The sequence below is a fragment of the Callithrix jacchus genome, chromosome 1, assembly GCF_049354715.1.
Source record: "Callithrix jacchus isolate 240 chromosome 1, calJac240_pri, whole genome shotgun sequence".
Taxonomy (NCBI): domain Eukaryota; kingdom Metazoa; phylum Chordata; class Mammalia; order Primates; family Cebidae; genus Callithrix; species Callithrix jacchus.
Genome location: NC_133502.1, coordinates 175,660,544 through 175,677,947, shown reverse-complemented (window position 1 = coordinate 175,677,947; position 17,404 = coordinate 175,660,544). Strand labels below are relative to the sequence as shown.

General features: G+C 43.4%; 1 protein-coding gene across 50 annotated transcripts in view; it reads right to left on the bottom strand.

Annotated features, from left to right (window-relative positions):
- RALGPS1 (Ral GEF with PH domain and SH3 binding motif 1) overlaps positions 1–17,404 on the bottom strand; it is a 332,381-nt gene that overhangs the window by 171,726 nt on the left and 143,251 nt on the right. For 34 of the 50 annotated variants that reach the window (XM_054243919.2, XM_054243946.2, XM_054243918.2 and 31 more), the window contains 2 exons: positions 9,595–9,684; positions 6,807–6,899 (listed from right to left, as the gene is read on the bottom strand). The exons of 5 other annotated variants lie outside the window; for them this stretch is intronic. In XM_054243919.2, the coding sequence (XP_054099894.1) occupies positions 6,807–6,899; positions 9,595–9,684 (183 nt within the window). The remainder of the gene's footprint in view (positions 1–6,806; positions 6,900–9,594; positions 9,685–17,404) is intronic. 11 more of the 50 variants (XM_078327741.1, XM_054243950.2, XM_078327765.1 and 8 more) reach the window with 1 other exon arrangement.

Sequence of the window (17,404 nt, the reverse complement as noted above, 5' to 3'; positions counted from 1 at the left end):
CACAGCAGACAGCTGTAACAGGGTTCTAGAGTATAAGAGAGAGATCAGGGCTATAACACAAGAGCCAGCCATCACTGGGGTACAGGAGGTGACACTTGAAGTTCCATGAGCAGATGAGACCACCAAGGGATAGCAAATGGATCAGGGAAGATGGAGAGGTCACAGCCTTGCAGAACATCCACATCCATATAAACAAAAGGAGTCAGGAGGAAGAAAATTAAGTCAATGGTAAAGACACTTTTCAAGAAGGGAGTTATGAACAGTGTCCAAGGTTGTAGCAATGTCAAGGAAGATGAGTGCAAATGTCAGCAGACTGATGACTGCGAACTTCTGAGCAGCAGTTCCAAGCCAGGCTATGAGGAATGACTGGAGGATGAGTGAGTAGGGGCTGCAAATGTTGGCTTCCTATGCATCCATCTCCTTATCCCCCCACCTGACTCATGTCCCCTGATCAAATGCTCATAAATGCCTCAGAAAGGCAGCTCATGCCTATTACCACCTTCTCAACAACATCAGAGAGTGGCTACTGAGGCACTGCATCAAAAGCAGGCAAAGGACACTTCCTGGATGAAAGACTCTGAAATCCAAAGTACGTGAATGCCCCACACATCTGCCGTCCTGTGATATTTGCAAAGTGGCCTTAGTTCTCTCGGTAGAAAGAGCCATTCTCTGAATTGCAGAGCTCAATGACTGTGTCCCCAGATATCTAGAAGTGACAGCCCCACTTCCAGGACAGTTCCCCTCCCAGGTCACCACCCTCCAGACCAGGCCTCCTGACCCATCAGCTATGATTTCCTGCCTGCCAAGAATTTCAATTTTCACAATGCTGCTGCAATTGTGTTCAAACATTTTGGATCAATTTAGCAGGAAAGAATGAATCACTCTGGGAATATGCACAGAGCAAGCAGAGCATGTACCTATGTGTGCACATATGTGCGGTGTGTGTGTGTAGGTGTGTGAACATGGTATGTCCAGCACCCGACTGTAATTACTTTACTATAATGAGTGAGTCATCCATACTCTAGGAATTTCATACCCCTAGATCACTCACAAAACAGTCAGTCTCCTCTTGAAATCACTCTACTCTAAGAAAAGGTTTCGTCAGCTTCCCAGTCGCTCAGGCCCAGAACCTGGGACTCACCGCTCATTCCTTTCTCCTCATCTTGACATCTCATCCAGCACACAACCTGTCAGCTCTCCCCAGCATATCCCATATCAGCCTGCTGTTCTCATGTCCACTGCCAAACCCTGGTCCTGCCAACGTCCCCTTGCTCCTGGATTCTGCCCTAACCTCCTAAATAGGCCCCCAGTTTCCACTCTTCGTCCCCATCTCCCACCCAATTTGTTTTTCACACAGTAGCAAAAGTAATTAAAAACACAAAAACCAAAGAGCAACTGGAAGCCAGATTATGTCCGTCTCCTGCTTAAAATCCTTCAGTGCACTTGGAATAGAACTAACTCCTCTCCCAGGCTTTGAGCCCTACATGATTGGCCCCGCTGCCCAGCCACTGCCTCTCACATCCATCTCCTCCTGGCACGCTGAGCTCTGGCCACAATTACCTCTGAGTTCCTTGCTCACACCAAGCTGATTCCTGTGCAGGGATTTGCACCAGCCATCTCCTCTGCCTGGAACGCTCATCCCCTCATCTTGGCATGACTGGTTCCTTTTTTGTCATTCAGGCCTTGACTGAAAGTACATGGCCTGAATATACTTTAGGCCTGTACTTTAGCATGACATCAGGGAAGAGAGGCCTTTCCCAATGCCACGCTAAAGAAGACAGTCATTCTCTGTCATGTCTTCTGCATCACTTCTATTCCAGTTTGACAGCTCCTTGCTCATTACTTCATGTATTCAGTAAACATTTACTGTTCACTTCTTGTGCCAGCCAGATGAGGCACATGTTTATTCTCTCTGAATAACATATTTACGTCCCTGAATAACACGAAAGCCTCTAAGGACAGGGACCTTGACTATGGCTTCAGGGCCTGACATTTGAGAAATGTTTGATTTGCGGAATGAGTAAGAGCTGCATGGTGATATGTACTCAAGAAATCAGAATTGGCTGCTACAACTTCTTGCTTAGGTTTCATGGCTTTAAGGGAGCCAATATTCCAAAGTGGTCCCAGTGCTGGGATAAAACATTCCCTGTCTGCACTTTTCCCGGCCAGCCATGATAACCTTCCTGTTTGTGTATGCAGATAGTACTTATTAAGGACCTACTGTGTACAGGCCTGTGTTCAGTGTCAGTCTGCCCTGTCTAGCTCATCCAGCAGCTAGCACTTGGCAGCTACCCTGGAGAGGCCAACAGGATGCCCTGCCCCAGCTTAATAACCAATTTTCTAGAGGTCATCTATGATGCAGCCAAGTGGCAGGTATCCTCCCACACCTGTAACTCCCTTCCACCAAGTTTCCCAGATATTCAGGCTTTCATTGCAACCCACAGGGATGGCACAGAGAGCTGGCCTGCCCTGTCCCCGGGGCCTGTGTGCTAGCTGCATTTCTCCAGCCCATTTCCCAAGTAGTGTATGTGTCTACTGTCCCTGCCCTGTGCCCAGCCTAATTCTCTTACAGGTTCTGGCCATTAGCAAGCCATCCAGCATTTCAGCCAAGAAGATGAATCCTGTGGACTCCAGCAGGACAAGGCTGTGTCACACTGGTTCTGTTACTCACTAGCTCTGGATCTTGGACAAGTCACACTACCTCTTCAAACCTCAGTTTCTTCCTCTGCAAAACAAAAACTATCACAGCACTGAGCTTTGGGGATGTTATGATTGGTTCCTCCAGGGCCTCCTGCACCTCCCTACTCTGTGGCACATGAGGTCTCGCCAGTCCCAACTCAAAGGACAAGTGAGCAGAGAAGAAACAGATCTCTTTGAGCAACATTTCTACGGCAATCCCATACCAGAAACTAATAGCAAAAGAAGGATGCAATGCAACTCAGGACAACACATATAATTCAAACAACAAATGTATACTGGCTGGGCACCAAGGATACATAGAAAAGTCTAAAGCATCACTGAGGAATGCAGTCACAAGAGGGAGGCAGACCTATAAACAAAACTGCAGAGTCGGTGCCGGCTACACTGTGTGTGCTGTTACCAGACAGGTGCATCAGGAATACAGGCAGTGGAGTCAGCCATTCCTCTGGGGCTGGGGTTGATTTGGATGAAAGAAAAAGATGGTGAGTTTGGCTCCCTCCATTTCCTAAATGCTCTATGCCAACTGCAGTCCTTGGATTAACAAGATATTTGAGTGAGGGGAGAGTCTGATCTAAAACAAAGGCTGAATAGTGGTTTCACCAAGAACAAGCAAATACCCCACAAGTGACCTTGGAGACCTCGTGTTGCAATCCACACAGGTCTGTCACCTCCTCTCTCCCTGACACAACTATGTGGCAGCTGCCATTCTCATTTCCTAGGATGCTGCATCTACCCACCCTTTGCCCTAGGAAGTGGCTCTCTGTAACCAGGAAACAGCCCAGGCTCTCAGCCCTTAGGACACAATAGGGGGGTTTCTCAGAACAGGAACAGGGACATGATACTGTCCTGAGTCCCCAACTCTTTGGTGACATGCAATCTTGGTTCCCTGGCATCTTCCTCTTCCCTACCAGCTAAATGTCCACTTAGGCAGCAGAAACAGGAGCAAACCCAGGGAAGTGGAGGAGCAACAGAAGCCATGGTATGGACAAACTGAGGAATGAGTGGCCAGAAGGCATTCGCAGAGCAGCCTTCAAAGTCCAGCTGCAGCTCTCTGGCTCACTGGCTGCACATCCCCTCCCTGACGGGCGGGCCCTCTTCTGACTGCCGTTTCTGCTATACTCCAGCAACCAGGTGCCAAGCTAGCAGTAGCCACAGCCAAGACAGAGGCCCAAAAGCCCGGGAGGCACCAGACGTCTACCAATCTTATCTTCCAAGTTCCTAATGCAATATTTTTGGTACAAAAGGAAACAACAAAACAAAAAATAAAAAAATAAGACCCCTCTCTTGTTTTTAGTAATGAACGTAAGCTGAAATTGTCCTTTTTGTTCAGTGGGGTATGGTGGTTAAGAGTGTAGATTCTGGAGCCAGGCTGCTGTTTGATCCTAGCCCTGCTCCTCAGCTGTGGGACCCTGAATAAACTATTCTACCTTTCTGTGTCTCTGTTTCCTCACCCATAAATGGCAATAGTAACAGTGCCTCTCTCAATGGGTAGCTGTTAGGACAAAATGGCTACTATAGGTAAAGTGTTTAGGGGCCAGGTATAATAGCTGACACCTGTAATTCTAACAGTTTGGGAGGCTGAGGCAGGAGGATCACTTGAACCCAGAAGTTTGAAACCAGCCTGGGCAACATAGCAAGGTGTCGTCTCTACAAAAAACTTAAAAACTAGTTGGGTGTGGTGGTGTGGCCCATAGACCCAGCTACTCAGGAGGCTGAGGTAGGAGGATCGCTCAAGCGCAAGAGGCCGCGGCTACAGTGAGCTTTGTACAGGCCACTGCACTCCAGCTGGGTGACAGTGAGACCCTGTCTCGCAAATAGATGGACAGATGGATGGATGGATGATGGATGGACAGACAGATAGAAAAAAGATAGAAAAAGCATTTAGGGCAGTGCCTGCCACATGTTTTTATCTTGGCATATGTGTGAGGAAGAACACTTGACCCAGATGGCCTGGAAGGGAGCTAGGTGAATATGCCCATATCTTTGAATGGGTCCTGGGTGCAAATTCCATTCCAGGCTCCCCAAGGAGGTTTCTTTCCTATCTCTCTCTCAATCTCTCTCTCCTTTTTAGAGATGGGGTCTCACTCTGTCACCCAAGATGGAGGGCAGCGGCGTAATCATAGCTCACTCGGCTGCCTCGAATTCCTGGGCTCAAGGGATCTTCCTGTCTCAGTCTCCTGCATAGCTGCAACACAGGTGCACACTAACATGCCAAGCTAATTTTGTAAATTTTTGCAGAAATGAGATCTTACTATGTTGTCTAGGCTGGCCTTAAACTCCTGGCCTTAAGGGATTATCCTACCCCAGCTTCCCAAAGTACTGGGATTATAGGAGTGAGTCACTGCACCTGGCCTGGAGGTTTATTTTCATTACAGCAAAGAACCATCAACAGGAGTGAAGACCCAGTTACCTTGAGCAGCGCTTGTCAAGCCAAACAGAATAGTCCTGGGTAGTGCTGTGACCTGCTGCTGCCCACTGTCCTGGCAGTACACAGCATCCCCTGGAGGACACCAACACTTCATCCATGGGCCTGGCCCTATCACTGAGTGGATCATATCTCTGCACAAGACCCTTAGACACCCCAGGCCTCTGTGCTAACTATCTCTGCCTCCACCAACTGTACAGCTTATAGAGATTGTTAAGAGTTACAATACTACTGACAGTAAAGTCTAGGCATCATGAGAAGATTCAAACATCATCCCACTTTGTCCTCACATAGCTCCCAGCAGTCCAAGAAACAACAACAGCATCTAAGTGATGGAAAATTCATTTTAAAAAGAATCCAAGCATCTTCTGAAAAAAGCCTCACTGGTCAGATGGACTTGGATGGACAGGACTGGCAGCAATTGCTAAGAACAGTGGCTTCCAAACTTTCTTTTGACTTCCAAAGTCATTGTTCAGTTGAAATTCACCCAGAAGTCCAGTACATAAAACTGACATAAACAGAGCTGCTATGGTGGAAATGGTGCCCAAACTGCCTACTTGGCAGCATCTCTCCAGTCTCTCAGTCCCTGGTGGCACCCAAGACAATTCTAAGGAACCCCTGGGACTCCACAAAGCACTGATAGAAAACCAAGAATCTAGGCCAACCTCCCCAGGTTGGTACAAGAAAATGAGTCCCATAGAAGTCATGCTCTGAATGGCACTGAATGCAAACCCAGTTTTCTGACACCGGACTAAACTTCTCACTCTACTTTGCTAGGACTAGATCTGTGGAAAACTGCAATTTAAAGAACCAAGGCTCATTTTTGATCACCTACAATATAATCCCTGAGTATTTTAAAGGCCCTTGAACCAGCCAAGTGGGAAACAGCCCAGCACCACAGATTGGCAGAAAGAAGTTCGGAAATGAGTTGCAGAAGCACATCTGACAATTCCATACAGTTTCTGTCAGTTCCATGAGGTATAAACAGGTCTTGAAAGGCTTGCGCTGTGTAGCTGTGAGAGACCCCAGATCAGGTGGGCCAGGAGGTGAATGCTAATGAGCTATGGAAATAGCAATTACTTCCCCCATGTCAGGCACTATGCCAAGTGAAGGAGGATAAAGAGGTCTGAGAGATTTTAAAAGTATTTTTACAGCAGAAAAACTTTCCTACAGACTCAATTATGTAACTATCAGACTCCACCTCTCAGCTGAAATTATCCAGGGCCTCAAGAAAAAAAATCATTTTTTTTCCCACATGGGGGTCACAGGTTTCTCCAGAGAAACTTAGCGGTATGGCTAGTAACCCAGGGCAGCTGTGAACCATCAGCCCAGAGACCTTCCCAAGGGCAGTATGGAGCATGCCAGAGAAAAATTCCAGCCAAGTGCAGGGCAGAAGTCATGTCGCTGACCCAGTCATCACACATGACGTGGGGGTGTCCAGGAAGATCCACTCTGGGGGTTTCTGACCCAAGCCATGTCAGCACCTTCACCATTCCCTGGTGCCAAAATGAGGCTGGGGTCACTGAAGGAGTGAGGATGCCTACAGAAGTGTCATTAACTCATGGTAACTCTGTCGTTGGCAAAGTATAGACAGTAAGAGAAAGGCTGGGACTTAAGCAATGAAAAACTTCACCAATGAAATGACAGCCAAAATCACATAGACTTAGGGAGATCAACTTACAGCCCAGGTTTTTGTCAGCCTGAAGATGGGAGCACTTTGTAATGCTGACACCACAGACATGAGAGAATGAAGGTTGTTGAGTTCTAGAAGTTTCTGGAAAAAAAAAAAAAAAAAGATATGGAACAGATTATTTTGCTGCTATAAACAACAGAACAAAAACATGCTCAAGTGTTACCAAATGTCATATTTATGAAATTCAATTACACTTAAAAATATCTCATGTAGAAAACATAGTTCTAGGAAGTTCATAGAAACCATATGTTTTTTTTCTCTTAAATTGTCAAAAGGTGAGTCTGCATCTAAAATATTTGCAAAATTTCATAAGTTAACTAGTCTGGACAAAAACGTCGCACAGGATAAGGTTTGATAGTGTGCATTATGTTCTTTTTTAAAACAAATCTGAATACTATCCCAGCAGGCTTCTGTAAACTAAAACCCCGACTGTGCCAACAGCATCAACGTGGGTCTTTTATGATTATCCTAACACCAGAAGGAGAAAGACGCTGAGGAAAGATGGTACCAATCTGCATAATCCCTCTCAGCTGGGAAGGCAATGCTGGGGCTTCCCCATCATTTGACCACGTTCCTTTGAACCAGTCCCCAAATTGGTGAGAACATTTGGATTCAATTCATTTTCAGACAAGTTCCTTACCATAGAGGGAAACAGAATGAGACATAGTCAAGTGTAAGTGCAGAAAAATGCAACTGCTCTGTTCCTGGTTTTCTGCTAAGGGAAGCTTGCTAACAGGATGGGGCGCCATTTCTCATTCTTGGGAGTCATTGAAGTTTGGGTTATTAAGCAGGCTCTGTGGAACCAAAATCCCTGGTTCCAATCCCAGCTCCCACTACTTGTGTGTCCTCTGGCAAGTTCCCTAATCCTTCTGAGCCTTGGTATCCTCATACTTAGTGCAGAAGGCAATCTCAGCCCCTCTGCTACATGAGACAGTGCATGTCAACTGCCTAGACCAGTGGCTGGTCCCAGGGCAGGAGCTCAGTATGATGTGGGTACAGTCTTATCTTTTCCCACCCCCATCAATTGTCTTAAGTATTTCCAAGCTTAGATGCCCCTTCATCTTATATGCCTCTCCTGACTGTGTCCCCACAGAAGTCCATGCATATCTGCAGCACACTGGATTATACTTGCTTTGTACCTGCCTCTCTCTCACCCTGGACTGTGTGTTTCCTGAGAACGGGGACAAAGTTTTACCTACTATTATGTCTCTGGTATCCAGTACAGTGCCCAGCACATTGTAGGGCCTCGTGAAATGCATAAACAAAGGAAAAGCCCTTATACCTAGTCCTCACAGCTCTGTTCCTGCTTGGAAATTTCTCTCACCACATGAGCTAAACACTTCATTTCATACATCTTGCAACATTCTCTAGTTGTTTCCTGTAAGAATAGATTCTCTAAGTGAATTGAATTTCATTCTATATATCTGCATTGCTATGCCTGTCACAGAATTTCTTTTTAGAGTTGAAAGGTCTCTGGAAATTAACCCACCCCTTTTACTTTATAAATGGGAAAACCAAGGCCCAAAGAAAGGAAGGTGCTTGCACAAGGAAAGATCCAGGGCACAGAGCCAGCATGACAGTCTGCCATACAGAAAATGGCAGAGATTAAGGAGGGATCATTTTGGATTCCATGGTTGGGGACCATAAACACATTTCCAAACTGACAGCCCAGGAGAGTGGGAACCACATCCTACTTTCTCTTGTGGCCCAGCACAGAACTGACTGATGGCAACAAATATCACTAAGACCAGCACCAGTTCAAGTACTTCAGGAGAATGCACAGGAAGTAAATGTGGCCACTGCTCTTAATTAACATAAATAGATGATGCACTTAACCTGCCCATGAAGGGCAGCAGAGCAGCTTCCCTGAAGGCAGAGATGCATAACTCCAATTCCTGCCCCGCCACTGATTGGCCATGGGGCCCTGAGCATGGACACTCCACCTTTCTAAGCCTCTCCTTCCTCTGCAAATGGAATAATAATAATAGTGTGAGCACTGAATATAATCAGGTCAGTAAAGCAGCTGACCATAGCATGGTGCCTGGCTCATAAGGGGCCTCTGTAAAGCACAGCTTTCCTAGGACCTGGTGGGGAAGACGACACACGCACATAGACAACAAGCAGTGAAGCAGCCAGCACGATGCTGCAGCCAAGAGTCAGGCAAGCCTGGGTGGTTGAAAGCAGTATATGGGGAGGAGCTGCTGGGCATGAGAGTGGTTCAGGAAGGCCCATGGGATGGCACAGCATTCCTAGAGATAAGGGAAGAGGAGGCAAAAGGTGATGCCCAACAAGGACAGAATCTATCAGTCCAAGGGGCAGGAGGCTGGGATGGGAGGCTGCAAGGTCATCTGGCCCACACCTGAAGCTCAGTGGGAGGGGTGTAGGGTCTGCTCATTGCTGACAATATTGTGCAGGATGTGATGGTATCGTAAGCATTGAGCACTGATGCTAACTAAAATCCATTAACCCCCAGAACTGGCTAAATCTAAAGTAGGAGAATGAATGGATTCCAGGGGCAGCCTCCAGGTCCTGCCTTGCAGAGAGACTGTGAAAGCCCAGGGAAGGAGAATGGCTGACTGCTAGGGGGCTGGTGAGCAACCAGGCAGGTCTAACAGCTGGCTCTGCCTGGGGAAGTCAAGCCACTACACCCTGTTTGAACCCTGCCCAGCAAGCCCACAGCAAAGCAGCTCCCAAAGTACTGAGGAAAGATATTTTGGGGGAGGAGGTATAGGAGATAAGAGGGAAAGGAAGGGAAAATAATAATAAAACAGCTTACCTTGGCTATTTTCACAAAATGGCTGAGGATTTCTGCCCTTATTTTTAAAGTCTGTGCTGTTAGAATTTCTCGTACAACCCAAAAACTGACCTGTAGAGTCAAATACACATACATACACACATACACACCAGAAAAGTTGTTAATGGCTAGACCACCCATGTCACCCTTGCCCACCGCTGTTATGGGATTTCCAAGAGGTCAGGAAACTGGGAGAGCATAGCCTGGGGTCACATGAGTTAGAGTTCCTCTACAGCACCCAACCCTGCAAATGGGCCATGTTCTCAGCACCATCTCTCCAGTGCACACAGCATTGCCAAGAGAAAGCAGCACTTTCCTTGTCATCCCAGGGAGTATTGGGCCTCCGTGACATGAGTCTCAAGAAGAGCTGCTGGGAATCCTGAGATGAATCAGACTAGATAACTGTTCAGAAGGATCCCAGTTGTGGGGAGAGCAGGGATGATGAGTGGATGGAGGAACAGATGGACAAATAGCCAAATGAACATATATACTGGCAGGGCCATTTGTGAGGTCCATATCCCCAGCCAGCCCTAAGACAAGGAAGATTCATCAATATTTGCACAATTTTAACAAAGTTAATTTTTTTCAGAGAGGCTCATCTCATAATGTAAATTATATGGAAGTATCTTCAAAGTTCCATAAAGCAATGCAGGGGCATGTTTTCCTGGAGACAGCATGCACCAAAAAGGGAATGCTGGTAGCTTTGGTTCAGAAGCCCATTCATGCTTGACCTCTCACATACAGCAACACTCTGAACCCGTGTCTGATCGTGTAAGAGGAAAGTCATCCACCAGGGTGGAGCTGACTCACGTGGCACCTCAATGAAACGGAAGAGACACATGCCAAGAAATGCTGGGAAGTGGCCACCTCTTCCTGTTTATGTTTCACTTCTGTAAGAACAGTTCTATGTGAAACACAGATGCCCAAGAGTGCAATGACAACACTGCAAAGAGAGGTGGAAAGCCAGGCAAAGCACGGGGCACAGGGAGGATTAAAAGGAAGGCAAGGCATCAAAAACCCCTAAACTTTATAGGAAAAAATACAATTAAGGATATTCCAGAGCTAAGAAAGCAAGCTTACTGCTGCAATAAAACGTATTCTCATTATTGAAATACCATCACTTTTCAAAGAGAAAACAAAGAAAGAGAAACCAAGAATCAAAAACATGCTTTTATATTAAGCAGGAGTATTATAGAAATGTTTTCTCAGTGTAATGATCTGCAGTTGCCTCCAGGACATGACTGGGTTTCCATCGAATCATTTTTTCCAAGGAATTGCCTACAATTAAGTTCAGACTCAAATATTTACTAGCCAGTTATAGCAAAAAGTTCTTCTAAATACCAAATGGGATGCCCATAAACCTTATGTTTTAATATGTGTACATTTTTATGCCACACTATCCCAAGTGTGACAGTTTACATGTATAAATTTAATAGATTCCTGCATGCCAAAGAATCACACATTTATGGCATATTATGGAACATGGAAGCTTTGACTCTGGAGCAGCAGTACATGTTGTGCAGAGGCAACTCTGAATCAACAACTTGATTCAGCAGAGTTCCATGAAGCCCCTTCTGTGTGCAAGCTATGGAGCACTGGGAGTCCACAGCTTCCTGAAATTGAGCTGACCAAAGGAGGAGGCAGAATCCTTAAGAAATCGCTGTATTAGAAGGCAGCTGGTAATCGTGGCCATGGAAGGAGTTCAAACAGTAGACCAAAGTATGAGAGAGGTAATGATAGAGGAAGGCTTCTTGAAGAAGGCAGGCCTTAAAAGATGGGTAGACTTTAAACAAGAGAAGACTGAAGTTCATATGTTCCAGGACCGGGGATGGCTGGGCAGGCTGATGGGACCGGTGTCGCAGGAGTGCTGTGGGTAGGGGTAGTGAGTGAGGATGAAGGCAGGGAGGGAGAAGACCAGATTGGGTGTGTGGTGGGGAGGGGAGGACTGGTGCAACAAGGCAAGAAGGAGCTAAAACACTATTCTACACAGGGACTTTCAGAGGCCTCTGAGCAGGGTGATAGGTAAGATCCTTTGGTAGACAGAGACACCCATTAGAAAACTGATGCAATGGTCTCAGTGAAAGATGAGGACGTCTGAGCCAGGCGATGCTGAAAGAGATGGAAAGAAGAGGTAGATAAGGAAGGCATTACAAAGGTAGAATCAGCATAGTTTTAAACACTTTTCATTTTATTCTCTTTTCTAACTATTAAACTAACGTTTTAATCTTAAGAAGTTTTATGCAGAAAGTAAGGAAAACAGAGACAAAGAAAACAAAAGACAAAGAAATGTCAGTCTCACATACAAATCAACATGATAAACACTGTGGTATGTGTCCTTCTAGTCCTTTTTTTTTTTTTTTTTTAATTTTTTTAAGATAGAGTCTCACTCTGTTACCCAGGCTGGAGTGCAGTGGCACAGTCTTGGTTTATTGCAACCTCTGCCTCCTGGGTTCAAGCAATTCTTCTGCCTCAGACTCTTTAGTAGCTGGGACTACAGTCATGAGCCACCACACTTGGCTAATTTTTGTATTTTTAGTAGAGATGTGGTTTCACCATATTGGCCAGGCTGATCTCGAACTCCTGACTTCAGGTGATCTGCTTGCCTTGGCCTCCCAAAGTGCTGGGATTACAGGTGTGAGCCACCACGCCCAGTCATCTTTTTTTTCTAGATATAGAACATGTTTGTCTTTTAAAATTAAAGTAGTATATATTAATCATATATCACAATAATTTTTATAAGTGAAGATTCTTCTATAGTTTTTAGCAGCTTCCAAGTATTTCATCATAGAGAAGTATCACCATTTTCTTAAATAACCCTCTACTGTTGAATAGGTTATTTCTAATTTTCTTGTAATAATCAATGCTGTGATTAACATCTTTATACATATGTTTGTATACTTTTTATTAAGGTCCTCAGATAAATTCCTGTAAAAGTGGAGTGAATAGAAGTGTGTGTACCTGTTTTCAAAAGTATATGTAAAAACACGTGGCCTCCCAAAGGTCTATTTGTTTACCCATCACCAAGTTGAAGCAGACCCATGTTGCCATACACAGGCAGCATACCAGTTACAATCACTTTTTTCTTTTTAACTAATTCAATGAAAAAAATAGTATGTCACCGTTTCTATTTCACATTTGTTTCATGACTATTCAGGCTTTTGCTTCTTCTACCTTTTTTTTTTTTTTTTTTTTGCTTTTCTTCTTTAGTTAACATTTTTTGTTCCAAATATGTACAGGCCATTTGTACTCTGTGCCTTCTGAATTGCCTGCTCAGGTCCTTCTGAAGAACTGTCTTTCTACTAGGACAACTTTATTTCCAGCCTCAAATTCCTGGGCTCAAATGTCCTCCCACCTTAGCCTTTCAAGCAGCTGGGGTTACAGACATGCATCCCCACACTTGGCTTTTTATTTATTTATTTATTTTTTTGTGGAGACTGGGTCTCACTATGTCACCAAGCAGGTTTTTTCTTATTGATTGATAAAAGCACTTTGTATATTAAATAAAAATACATATTGTGAGTCATATATTGTACCAAGAGCATGTAGACATTGGTACTCTTATACATTGATTGGAGAAAATTAATAACATTTTGAAGAATAATTTGAACATATCTTTCAAGATTCTTAAGGTATAATCTCCCTAGGATATTTACCTTATAAAAATACAGAAATATACAAACACATATATACAAGGTTTCAGTGAAGCACTATCTACCATTTTCAAATTGGTTACACAATTTATACTACCACCTCAAACTCTGAAAGGAAGTCACTAAGCTCAGCCAATATTTAACAAGTGGGAACATTCTACCTTCTTGAGGTCTAATCTACAGAGATTATTTGAAATTCTTCTGTATAAGAGATTTGTCAATTCTCCCACATTTATTTATATCATATAGACTTGTGGATATTTATTTTATACTTTGCTTTACAATCCAATACTGTGATTTACATGCTGCTCAAATTGTTTCAACTTTGGCCTTTGAGAGTTCTTTCAGTTGGCTCCTGTATCCCTTTGACATCCTGTATTGTTTTGGTGTGTTAGTTTGAGCACTTCCTTGTCTTCTGGCAATAAAATATGCAACAGGCTCATCTTTTATATTTCTTGCCTTAGTCTTAAAATTGTCATTTCTCCAAGGAACCCTGGTTCCTTTTATCCAATAATAGTATTAGAAACCAAGATTAGCACAAAATAGGTGTGATGTATGCTTGATGCTACTGGGGTATCATTGTTTCTAGGTCCTCTCAGCTAGCAGAGCCAAGAAATTGTGTGTGTGTGTGCATGTGTGTGTGTGTGTGTGTGTGTATGCGTGTGCGTGCACGCACGCTAAACCATGCCAATATATCTATCTATAAAGATTCTCATATGTAGCCATCTATATCTGTATTAAGCTAAACATTAGTTCATACTGATGTCTCCAACTGTAATCTATTACCACCTGTATCATTCTAGCCTCCTCACCCAGCTTATCTATAATTTCCCACTCCAGTACTGAGAAACTTGGTTCCCATTTGCCACCCACTTCCTTTTATTCTCTCATATTCATCCATTTCTTATATTATATTGTTTGATTCCAGTATACAGGAATAATGGTTTCAGAATTGTTACCCATACCCCTTGGAAAACAACTTTATCAAATAGAGTACGGTGCTTATGTCTTTAGTCGTATTGGCTCCACTCTATTATAAATGTACTTAGGTCAGCAATGTTTCCTCTCACTCTCCTCAATGACGATGTTTGTACATTTAAATAGATTCTTTTGTTATATTCTGCATTCCATTATAAGATCCCACAAGTTGAATTTTTAAAAATTTGTACATATTAAGGTTTCTCTTGGTACTATAAAGTTCACAAATGTCCTGTGTCATGTATCCATCATGACAATATCATGAAGAATAGTTTCACCACCCTAAAAAAAAAAAAAAAACCCAGGCTTCACCTATTCGGCCCTCTCCCCCTTTCGAAAGCCCTGACAAACATTGATTTATCATCTCTATAGCTTTATCTTTTCCAGAATGTCAAAAAAGGAAATGTAAATGTAAAAGTAAAATCATGTTGATAACTTGATTGATTTATGCTAGCAAGAACATTTGCTTTGCTTTGTAATAAACCAACAATAATGATTTAGAAGGAGGAAGTGAAGAGAAAAGGAATTCTCCATATGTAACCTTTCAAGCTGGGTTTCTTCACTTAGCAATATACACTTAAGATTCATCCAAAACATAAAGATGGGAACAACAGACAGTGGAGACTATGAGAGGGAGGAGAGAGAGGGGGTCAAAGGCTGAGAAACTACTTATTGAGTACTATGTTCACTACCTGGGTGACAAGATCATTCATACCGCAAAACCTCAGCATCATGCAATATACTCATGTTAACAAGCCTGCACAGGTACCTCTTAAATCTAAAATAAAAGCTGAAACTATTAAAAAACAAAAAAAAAAGATTCACCAATGTCTTTATATGACCCGATAGTTCATTCTCTCTTTTTTTTTAGATGAATACTATTCCATTGTATGGATTTACCATGTTTTATTATCCATGTACTTATTGAAGGATGATATCTCAGTTACTTCTGATTTCCAACAACTATGAGTAAAGCTGCTATAAACATTTGTGTGCTGGTTTTTTTGTGTGTGTGCGTGGATGTAAGTTTTAAAATCAGCTAGGTAAATACCTAGGAGTGCAATTGCTGGATTGACTCTGTCTCATTTTGCAATGAATAAGAGTTTGTGTTGCTTTGGATCTTTGCCAGCAATTGACATTATCAGGGGTTTTGTTTGTTTTATTTAGATATCCTAACAGGTATGTAGTGTTTTGTATTTCCCTAAAGACAAATAATGTTGAGCATCTTGTTATATGTTTATTTGCCATCTGCACATCTTCTTTAGTGAGGTTTCTTCAGATCTTTTGCCCATTTTTTAACTGGGCTATTTTCTTATTGTTCAGTTTCAAGAGTATACTTTGGATACAAGTCCTTTATCAGCTATGTGTTTTGCAAACATTTTCTCCCAATCTGTGGTAAGTCTTTTAATTTTCTTTACTATGTCTTTTGTAGAGTGAAAAAAATTAATCTTAATAAAGTCCCCAATTATTTTTTCTTTCATGAATTGTGCTTTCAGTATTTTATTTGATAACTCATCAACAAATCTAGGGTCATATAGGTTTTCTTCTATGTTTTCTCCTAAGAGTTTTATAGTTTTGTCTTTTACATTTAGGCCTATGATCCATTTTAAATTAATTTCTATAAAAGGTCTAAGGTCTGTGTCCAGGTTCATTTTTCTTTATATATACACAAAAATATTTAAATTCTTCCAGCGCTACTTGTCCTTTCTCCACTGAATGCCCTTGTACCTTTATCAAAGATCAGCTGATGATATTTGTGTAGGTCTATTTATCAGCTCCATTGACCTATGGGGCCAATTTTTTGGGGACATATACCCAATAATGGGATTGCTGAGTCAAATGGTATTTCTGGTTCTAGATCCTTGAGTAATCGCCACACTATCTTCCACAATGCTTGAACTAATTTACACTCCCACCAACAGTGTAAAACGTTCCTGTTTCTCCACATCCTCTCCAGCCTAAGATGTTACCGGACTTTTTAATGATCACCATTCTAACTGGCATGAGATGGTATCTCATTGTGATTTTGATTTGCATTTCTCTAATGACCAGCGATGATGAGCTTTTCTTCATATCTAAGTTTTATTTTGTTTTCTTGGTGATATTGTAAGTGGTACTGTTTGTTAACTTCAAATTGTAATTCCTCATTGCTGGTCTAGAGAAAATCAATTGTCTTTTGTATACTGGCCTGTGTCTTGCAGCTTTGCTTACTCACTTCTTAGTTCCAGGAGTAATTTTGGAGATTTCTTTGGGATTTTCTGTCTAGATAATCATTTTGCCTATTTATAAAGGTCGTTTTACTTGTTCCTTTCCAATCTGTATACATTTTATTTATTTTCTTGTCTTACTGCATTAGCCAGGACTTGCAGTAAGATGTTGCACAGAACGGTAAGAAAGCACATCCTTGCCTTGTTCCCAACCTTAGGGGAAGAGTATTCCATATCTTATCATTACGTAGGATGGGAAGATCCAAGATGGCCGATTAGGAGCAGCTGAGGATTGCAGCTCCCAGTGAAAGTGCAGAAGGTGAGTGGATGCCGCATTTCCAGACGGATTTTTACTGCCCACAGACCAGGAGATTCCCAGGCAGAGGAACCCCAAGGGTCACCGGCGCGGCTGTTCTGGCCAGCGCAGCTGTTTACCGGCGTCTCAGCATGGTGGTTCTCTGTACAAAATACACTGATCTGGGTGCCCTTTTAGCTGGCGACTGGAGCTCCGGTAAGGCAAAGTCACCCATTCATTTGATTAAAAAGGGGACTGAAACAGAGAGCCAGGCCAGGAGATTCCTGGGCAAAAAAGTGCCACGAATCTCAGCGCCACTGTTTCAGCTGGCATGTTGGGTCGCTGCATGGGAAATCACACAGATCCTGGCGCCTTTTCAACAGGTGACTAGAACAGAGAGAGTCGACCAACTGAAAAAAAGGCTCTGAGGCAGGGAGCCAGGTGATCAGGCTCGGCTGGTCCCACCCCCACAAAAGAAACTGCAATTGGAAATCCTCTGGCTTGAGAGTTTCACAGCAAGCACAGCTGAATCTGGGATGGTCCTGCTCTGTGGGGAAGGGGAGCCTGCCATTACCAAGGCACTCACCACTATGGAGGTAGTCTGCCACTGCTGAGGCAGCCCGCCGTTGCCAAGGAAACCCGCCATTACAGAGAGAGTCCGC